Here is a 9,279-nt window from a genome sequence, read left to right on the forward strand (position 1 = left end):
ATATATATATATATATATATATATATATATATATATATATATATATATATATATATATATATATATAAAAGTCAGTATCCGTTATCATTGGACGTACATTTTTACTTACATCAAATCTCAATTGTTAATAGAATTGAATCAACCAGTTATGTTAAATAAAATAAAAAATAAAAAATCCATGATCATTTCTTTTTCCTAAAACATATACTACTTATATATGATCGTTTGATTTATTCATATTAACCGATTAGATTTAATGTAAGTCTTTTAGATTTACACATTGTATGTTGTGTCAACGAATCCTGATTCTAAGATACTGTAAAAATGCCATAAAAAAATTTATTTGTAATTAGTGTATTTGATTACATAGAGATGTAAAAATTTAGTTAAAATTCTGAAAACGGTCAAAAAGTGTGAAGAAGGTGATTTTTTTTTGGTTTTATGTTACTTAATTTCTTTTATTAAGGATAATATGATTATTTTCCTATGTAAATAGGGTGGGTGTCAAGATTAACTATAGCGGTGTTTGGTAGAAGTATCATTGGCTTGCAATAATTTGAGCCCAATAAGCTTTTTATCTAAAAAAAAAGACACATTGTATAAACAAATGAAACGCTAATAGATCTACTAGGAAGAAGAGAGAGCGTAGAAGCTGAGAAAAATGAGGAAGTTCGATCCATGGCCAGTTTTCTTCAAGCGAGAATGGAAGAAGAATTGGCCTTTTGTTGTTGGATTCGCTATCACAGGAACTATAATCACCAAGTTTTCCCTTGGTTTAACTGGTAAATCATTTTCAAATCATTTTTTTTTTTTGATTTGGTTGTGATCGGTGAAGTTTGAGTTTTTTTTTTTTTTGAATCTGATTTGTGTTTTCTTGCATCTCTGTAGAGGAGGATGCCAAAAACTCCAAATTCGTTCAAGCCCACAAGAGGTAACGCTCAAATTACCAAACCCTAGCTTTTTCATAATTGCAGAAAATTGAAATTTTACTTCATTGATTGTATATTTTCTGTTTTTTTTGCTAGAATTTGTTTTTTATGCTATATATTTTGTGTTTTCCTTGTTATTTCATCTTATTTAATCTTTTAAGAAGTTTGGATAATCAATCAGTATGGTAGAACATACTTCAGTATTATCTACTCTTAGCTCTTGTTCCATTTATGTCTTTAATGATAAACTAGAAATACTGGGGAACATGATGGACTAGAACGAAGCGGCAAAATGAAATATGATGAAATGGAGTGGAGCAGAATGGAATAGAGATTACCCATGATGTTTGAGTTTTTTTATTTATTTTATAATTTGACGAAATGGAACAAAACAAATTAGTTCTTTCCATTGCATACACTCCAAATCAGATAGAATGAAAATTGAAGGATTGGATAGAGTATGATCCAATGGATTCCATCATGTTCCACTCTGCTCCATCTATTATTTGCAAATTCAAACCATAGAATCTCATTATTTACCATTCCATTCCATCTAATTCCACCAATCCAAACATACCCTTAGGCTTTCTTTGGATTGTTTGAATTGGATGGAGCGGCGCAGTGTGAGATGGGATGAAGTGGTGTTCCATTGTTTGAATCATTTAAAATCGGATGGAGTTTGGCAGAATGAAATGGTATGGATTCCATCCATTCCATCACTCACCACTATATTTCTTCTCCGATTTAGTGGTGTCCCGCCCTAAAATTTCCAAATGATGGAACAAAATCTTCATTCCGCTTCACTTCATTCCATTCTTCTCCGATCATTTTATGATATCCAAACATAACCATAAACTTGATTATGATTCCAAACTTGTATTAGGGGTGGTTACAAAACTTTCATGTTGATGGATCAAAGTATTTAGTGCATAGTTATATAGTCTTGACTTTTTTCATAGAAATCAATTTATGAAACTTTTTTGGTTTCATGGATCATGAAGTATCGGAACCAATTTGAGATCATTCAGAACTAATTTAGGTTTATAATGATCAGAAGATAATGCAGGAACCAATATAGGGTAATTTGATTTATTTTTTGCTCAAGATTGGGTTTGCTTAGTAACTATAACCACTGTAAATTGAGTTACTTGTAATATCTCTTAACACAGGTCTTCAGTTTTGTTGCATATGATTTTCCATGTATCAATTTTTTTATGTAAGCTAGATAATCACTGTCTAATTATCACTGTCATACATAGATTTGGATTCTGTTAATTTAATGTCATGCTTTTCTTGTTTTCCAGGTGATCTCTGAAGGGAAGAATCGCCTTGGTTTTGCGAACTGTTATAGATGTAACAAGAGAACTTTGCTTGCTTTAGTCTTTCAAATTGAAATAAGTGAAGGGAGATATTTTACATACTCTCTTCATGTTCCTTTATTTTTTTTCCAGATTTGGTTAAATTTATATACTATGCAGTTCTGAATTATTAGATTCATGTGTTTCATCATGAGATTTCTTTTATTTTGGACTTGGACCCTGTCATTTTACCTGAGAACTAAACAAAAATCAACATAATCTAGATGAGCTTTAAATGTTAGCAAGTTAAACCGAAGTACTCACATTATCTTTGGAAATTGTCTTGTCTAGTCTCTAAGTCAGCAAAATGAAATAAAATTGTACGTACTTCTAAATTATTATTATTATTCTTGCTGCCAGTAATACTTAGAGGTGGCAAAATGGGTCCGGCCTGTTGGACAATGTCCGTTTCCCCGCACTAACGGATCAAGAGTTTAGACCATCATCCTCTAATGTGTCTGTCACGTCCCGTTTTCTTCGTGGACACATTCATTTACATAAATTTTTGTATTTTTAGGCTTAACAGATGTAATGCCCGCGGGCTTTTATCGCCAAACACTCATTTTTTTACGGGACAGATCTAGGTTTTAAGTCCGCATCCTCAATTATGTTCGTTCCGCCCCGTTTTTTTGTGGAATTTTGTGGGACGGACATGCTCGTTTGTCACCCCTAGTAATACTTTTCTTCCTCTTCATCCACCTTTGTCGTTGTTGTTGGGGTAAGATACACGTTTGAAAGGGGTTTTTCTATTGAAGGTCAAAATTGTTGAAGTTCTTAAAATGAATGTGGATAGAAGTTCATTAAAATGGGTTAGCAAATCAAATTGAGAACTAACCAATGAACCGAATGATCACCTCTCCAAATGGAAGTGTCCACTAAATGGAGAGAATCTCAAAATTGGAAGATGTGTGTCTATGCCTCCCATTATTCTTTCTTAAGTTTTCTGGTGTATCTTCTATTATAATGAGAAAAATAGTTGTTGCTATTGACTTTGTGCTAGTCTTTGAAGACAACGTAGGTTTCAAAACACTTGTTTGAATTGAAGAGTGCTTATATGAGTGAAAATTAAGGTGCAAATTTTCTTTGAAATATTCATTGCACATGGTTATTGTATTTCTCGGCCGATTCTAATTGTAGATGTTCTCCGTCTTTTGGGTTCTTCTTTTCCCATATTAAAGATTATAAAGTTGAACTAATTTTTAATAAAAAATTACCTTTGATTAATTCAAAAAGACAAAACAAGATCTAGCCCACAAAAAGATTACAAAACAACTAAATCAAAAAATTAGCACATCATCAATCTAGTTAAATGTGCTCTAAGTTTCACACTATTCCATCCCATATAAACAACCGAATCAATAATTTTCTCCTCTATTTAGTGTTATTTACATTATTCCCATAGCTTTTGTCATTGCGATATTTCCAAACTTCACAAATTGTCTCTGTTGCTGTCATTTTTAGGATCCAAACTTCATAAATTGTCTCTGCTGTCGCTATTTTAAGGATATCCGCACGCCAACATTTGCCCCTGCTTTGCTTTAGAATCCAAGTAAGCTCATCATTTCATTCCTTAATTCATGCTTGACTTGAATCCAATCTAGCACCTTAAACCAAATAGACTTCAGATGAATACATCCATAAAACAAGTGATTGATTGTCTCAATCTCAGGACAAAAACAACATTAGTTAGTATCATACATTCCAAAGCCATGAAGTCTAGCCTTTGTGGCAAGCTTGCCATGGCATGCAAGCCACAAGATCATCTGCGGTATCAGACATTCCAAAGCCATGAAGTCTAGCCTTTGTGGCAAGCTTGCCATGGCATGCAAGCCACAATATCATCTGCGACCAAGGTCTGACCTTGTTACCGTAGAATAGAATTCTCCAATTAACTTTTGGCTCTTCAGCTCTCAAGGCCATGTATATGGCTTTCATGGTGAACTTGCTTCTATGCATCATTTGTTCTTGACACTACAAATTCACAACAGTCTCTCTCTCTCTCTCTACCTACTGCATAATGACTTTCATTATCCATGAGTAGGTTGGTTTGGCCTTCACATCCATCAAGGTGGTTTGTTTAATTTAATATGTGTGGATTCGCTTCACCCACAAATTGTTAGATTTTCCACAGACGTTCCAAAGCATCTTTAGCATTGTAGCCTTGTTCCATATCTCCATATCAATGATGCTAAGACCACTTGGTTATTTGGGTTGCAAACATTCTTCCAAGCAACAAGACTTTTCCTACTAATCTCAGCACTTCCAGTACACATGAAAGACCTGTAGATACTTACAATTTTGTGGATCACATTCTTAAGGAAGGGAAAACATTGCATTCGATAATTAGATATGGCAAATGTCACACTCTTGATTATTTGGATTCTCCATGCATAACTCAGCAACTTGGTGCTATAATCCTTGATTCTAGCAACAATTTTATCAACAAGATTCATGTAATGTGGAATGACTAGTTTTTTACAGGTCAAAGGCACCCCTAGGTATCTGAAGGGTAATGGGCCCTCCTTGAAATCAATCAGGTTTTTATGCCCTCTTTTGTGCTGTTGTCCACTCCACCAAAGTAAATTTTACATTTAATTGGATTCATATTGAGACCAGTGGAGTTAGAGAAGTTAGTGAAGGCATTCAACATAAGCTCAATAGATCCCAGGTCCCCTCTAGCAAACAACAAAAGGTCATCTGCAAAGATTGGATTGGTGATTTGAAAATTTTCACACTTGGCATGGTGGTTTAAATTAGGGTTTTTCTGCATCTTTTACAAGGACTTGTTCAAATATTCCATAATGATGACAAAAATGAGGGATGAAATGGGGTCCCCTTGCCTAATGCCTTTTTTGCTTCCATGATTCTAGTGTAATCACCATTGATATTAAACTTATAAGACACATAGGTAACAACAAGAATAATCCATCTAATGAATTGATGGGGAAACCCAACTCTTGCATAATTCTCTCAAAAGCCTTCCAATCAACCATATCATAGGTTTTTTGAAGGTCCAATTGCATCATACACCTTGATGCCCCTTCCTTTCTAGAGTATCCCTTAATCAACTCATAAGCCAACAAGATGTGATTATGGATATTCTGGTTAGGGATAAAGGATGTATGGTTCTGACCTATGATGCTCTCAAGAACTTTCCCCTTTCTATCAGTAAGGATCTTGGATATTATCTTGTACAAAGTGGTGCACACATAAATAGGTATATATATTCTCTAATGGATTTTGCTTCATCACTCCTATGGATGAGAGTAAAAATAGTGCTATTGAAAGCTTTATATAACCTCTCTCTATCAAAGAAATCCACGATGGTTGCTATCACATCATCTTTCACAATCTTCCAGCTAGCCTTAAAAAATATGGCACCATAGCCATCTAAATCAGGAGATTTCAGGTCTCCAATACCATTCAGGGTTTTGAAGATCTCTTGCTCAGTCACTGGGGCGATAAGGTTCTATCTCTGAGTCATGTTCAGCTGGGCTCCATCTCTAATGGAACTAATGTCAATATGATGTAGGTTTCCACCTTCCTTTTCCCATTAAGTTACCATATTACTCTAGTACTTCTTGTTCAAACTCCTTTTGGTTTGTCACATGAGTGCCATCCTCTTTGTGTAGTATGTTCATGCTTTTGGCATTTTGCCTGGCTTTAAAGGAAGCATGGATATATGAGTTGTTTCCATCACCCAGCTTAAGCCATTCAATTTTTGCCCTTTGCTTCAAAACTTTCTCCTCAAGATCATTCCACTTGATAACATCCTTAGTACACCTTTTGACTTCCTCAATCTTTTGGACATTCATTCTGTCACTCACGAGTTCATGTCGAGCCTTCATAAGCTAAGACATGGCTTCATCAATATGCTTCTTCATATTTGATAAGGGCTTACTCATCTTCCTCAGAATTGGTTGTAATCAATACAACTTTTTCCAAAGAACATACATATGCCTACCCTCAAACTTCTGGTAACAACTCCCTAAAAACCTCCCAAATGCACCACACTGTTAATGAACTGGAATTTACTTTTCTTTATACTACCCTTGTCATGCCTAGTCAAGCAAAGCATAACACAGTCTGACACACTAGGAGTAAGAACTCTGAGAATTGTGTTCATGTGTCCCTGAAACCAGTCAACATTCTATCTATTCTAGAATAGATAGCCCTTCAGTTTGTTTGTTCGACCATGTGTAATAGTCCTTAATGCTGTCCATTTCAAACAACCCAGTTATATCCATCGTATTGGTAAGATCAATATATTCAGTTCATTTACCAGATTCCCCCTTATACGATCCTTGGTCTTAATCACATTGTTGAAATCACCAATAAGGCACCAAGCACCTTGATGTTGCCCATGTGGGTTCACAATGTCCTTCCAAAGCTTCTTCCTTTGCCCAAGCTGGTTAAGGGCATAAATAGCAGTCAACCAGTGTTTGAAGTTACCTCTCAGATCATACACACCACATACACACCACAGTGAATCATCTGACAAGTTTAATGTTAACCTTGGTATTATTCCACTCCACCCATATTCTTCCATTCTCATGATCACTATAATTATCAATAAACATGCCTTTCAACTTAAGCTTTTCCCTAACGGTCTTAGCTTTAGCTTGCTTAACCCTAGTCTCAATCAAAACAGTAATTTTAGGTCAAAAGTCAAGGAGACAGGAGCTAATCTCCTTAGAAAAATAGAATAAGGATTCCAAATTATTTGGGACGGTCCTTATTCAGCGGAACTATTTGATAGCTGGAACAAACTATACACACAATATTGAGGATGTAATTAAGTGTTTATTTCAAAATTAATATACTATAAAGAACAAAACAGCTGTATTAATAAAGAGGTGTTAACGAGATTAAAGCTTTATGATGTAAACTTAAAGTACAAGCACTTAATATTTTACATTAATTCCTAACATACCAACTCCCTATCTTATTGGATGTTCTTCTTAAAGTAAAAAATAAAAAGCACTAAAACATTGACATGACCAGAGGTTATCCTTGGGTATTATTACAGCTGGTTCACACTAACTAGAACCATGCTATACAAAGGTTATTATTAATTAGACTAAATTAAAACAAGTGGCAGTGACACTCAAGATGATAATATGAACAAACAAAACAAAAATATTAATTTAGAAAAAAGAATCCTAATTAGTAATTAGCATAGTAAGAACAATAAGGGTCATCACTCTTAGGGAATATCATGCTTTCTTCATCCATCACCCATAGTGAGTTTGAGGAATTATACTCCCATGATGAAGAACTCATTGGTAGAGAACATGATATGTTATTTTTAGTATTATCATTATTATTATCATTGCAAAATTCTTCATTCTCAAGAACACTATTCTCTTCTGATATATCAATATCTTTCCATATATCATCCATGGAAATCTCTTCTTGTTCATGTTGTTTAACTTTTGTTGATACTGTTGATCCTCCCGTGTCATAAAAACTTGTTTCCTCCACATCTTTTGAAACATGGTGTTCTATAGATGGAGCTGATGAGATTCTCTTTTTGTCCTGAGCTTTCTTCCTCATGTGAGTTCTCCAATAGTTCTTTATCTCATTATCCGTTCGTCCAGGTAACTTTCGAGCAATTCTCGACCACCTACATAAATAAAACATAATCACATGCATGTATCAGTAGTATTATACACAGACATCTATCAGATATCAGACACATCTTTGTTCAGGCAGATATCAGACATCAGACATATCTTTGTTCAGAGGTATCGATGATATAGACAAATATTGAAAATGAAGTCACCTATTTCCCCACTTGGATTGAAGTTCAAGGACAAGACGTTCTTCATGAGGAGTCATTTTACCACGTTTGAGACCAGGATGAAGATAATTAACCCACCTTAACCTACAACTCTTACCAGTTCTATTCAAACCTACAACAAAAGAATGAGGTGGTTAATCTTAAAAGGTTGCTTAATACATAATCTAACATGTCCAAAATAAGCATTACCTATATGTAAGTGTCTCCCTCCACCTTCAAACCTGATACCTTAGCAATAAAGTCCCATCTTCTGTCTCCAAATAATCCAACAAATGACACCAATTTGAAGTCTTCTTGTTCTGTCCATGGTCCTTTTCGTACTTCCTCAGATTGAACCATTTTTTTCCTGCAATTCTTCAAGTGGAATATTGAGAATGGTTTCTTTTTCTTTTTGTGCTTGAGTACTTGGGAAACCTATGTGTGAAGTGGTGCTATTTATATATGGAGTTCTAGTGTTTTAAATGTTTGTTTTTTTGTTAAGAAAAAACATAATAATAAGTGACTTTGCATATCAACCGTACAAGTGCTACACATGCTTATTCAATTTTAATCAATTGCTATGGGACAATTCTCGAAGACAATGACATCCATTACAATTTTTATTACATGGAAATATAATCATAGTTGTTGAAGTTTATGGAGAAAAATATATTCTCATCGTAGGTTAGTCCGTATAAATATACTTTTATCGTTAAAATGACGATCCATTAAATCTAAAAAATAATAGAATTGTATTTTAAAAGTTAAAGTTCATATTTTTCAAATATTTTTATTCTGATTTTAAAAGATATGTGATTCTTTAGGAATTTTATATGAATTGTGGATAGTCCGATAAATTATATAAATATAAATTAAAAAATATATTTATATTTATTTTAGAGTTTAATTGAAATACATTGACAGTGTAAAATGATTTTACACCATCAGTTAATCATAGACGTCGGATATTACAAGAAGTTTGACTTTTATTTTAAAAATCTATAAAATAGTACAAACGGATGATGGTGATGAATCGGCGGTGTAAAACTTTTTTACACTGACAGTGTATAATAATTAATCTCTTTATTTTATCTCACTTCAAAACAACATCGTGTTTTTTTAACATATTTAATTTTATCTCTATTTTATTTAATTTTTCTCTTTTAAATATTATAATATAATTAAATTAAAATTCAATTATTTTATATTT

General features: G+C 33.6%; 2 protein-coding genes across 2 annotated transcripts; one reads left to right on the forward strand and one right to left on the reverse strand.

The window, feature by feature from the left end:
* Positions 1-594: 594 nt before the first annotated feature.
* LOC127087133 (ATP synthase small subunit 6-A, mitochondrial) lies at positions 595-935 on the forward strand. The gene is made up of 2 exons (XM_051027990.1): positions 595-782; positions 889-935. The coding sequence occupies exons 1-2, from the start codon at positions 662-664 to the stop codon at positions 933-935; spliced, it is 168 nt and encodes a 55-aa protein (XP_050883947.1). The 5' UTR covers positions 595-661.
* Positions 936-7,169: 6,234 nt separating this feature from the next.
* Positions 7,170-8,512, reverse strand: LOC127087134 (transcription factor MYB48). The gene is made up of 3 exons (XM_051027992.1): positions 8,312-8,512; positions 8,073-8,202; positions 7,170-7,913 (listed from the first exon to the last, which is right to left on the reverse strand). The coding sequence occupies exons 1-3, from the start codon at positions 8,427-8,429 to the stop codon at positions 7,454-7,456; spliced, it is 708 nt and encodes a 235-aa protein (XP_050883949.1). The 5' UTR covers positions 8,430-8,512; the 3' UTR covers positions 7,170-7,453.
* Positions 8,513-9,279: the final 767 nt, after the last annotated feature.

Source organism: Lathyrus oleraceus, chromosome 5, assembly GCF_024323335.1.
Source record: "Lathyrus oleraceus cultivar Zhongwan6 chromosome 5, CAAS_Psat_ZW6_1.0, whole genome shotgun sequence".
Classification (NCBI taxonomy): domain Eukaryota; kingdom Viridiplantae; phylum Streptophyta; class Magnoliopsida; order Fabales; family Fabaceae; genus Lathyrus; species Lathyrus oleraceus.

Bases quoted from the DNA above. Each gene is read 5' to 3' on its own strand.
- LOC127087133 (XM_051027990.1), top strand. From the start codon at position 662: ATGAGGAAGTTCGATCCATGGCCAGTTTTCTTCAAGCGAGAATGGAAG. The intron at 783-888 runs GTAAATCATTTT...GCATCTCTGTAG, and splicing joins GTTTTCCCTTGGTTTAACTG to AGGAGGATGCCAAAAACTCC.
- LOC127087134 (XM_051027992.1), bottom strand. From the start codon at position 8,429: ATGGTTCAATCTGAGGAAGTACGAAAAGGACCATGGACAGAACAAGAA. The intron at 8,203-8,311 runs GTTTGAAGGTGG...CTTTTGTTGTAG, and splicing joins CTTTATTGCTAAGGTATCAG to GTTTGAATAGAACTGGTAAG. The intron at 7,914-8,072 runs GTGACTTCATTT...TTATTTATGTAG, and splicing joins CAATCCAAGTGGGGAAATAG to GTGGTCGAGAATTGCTCGAA.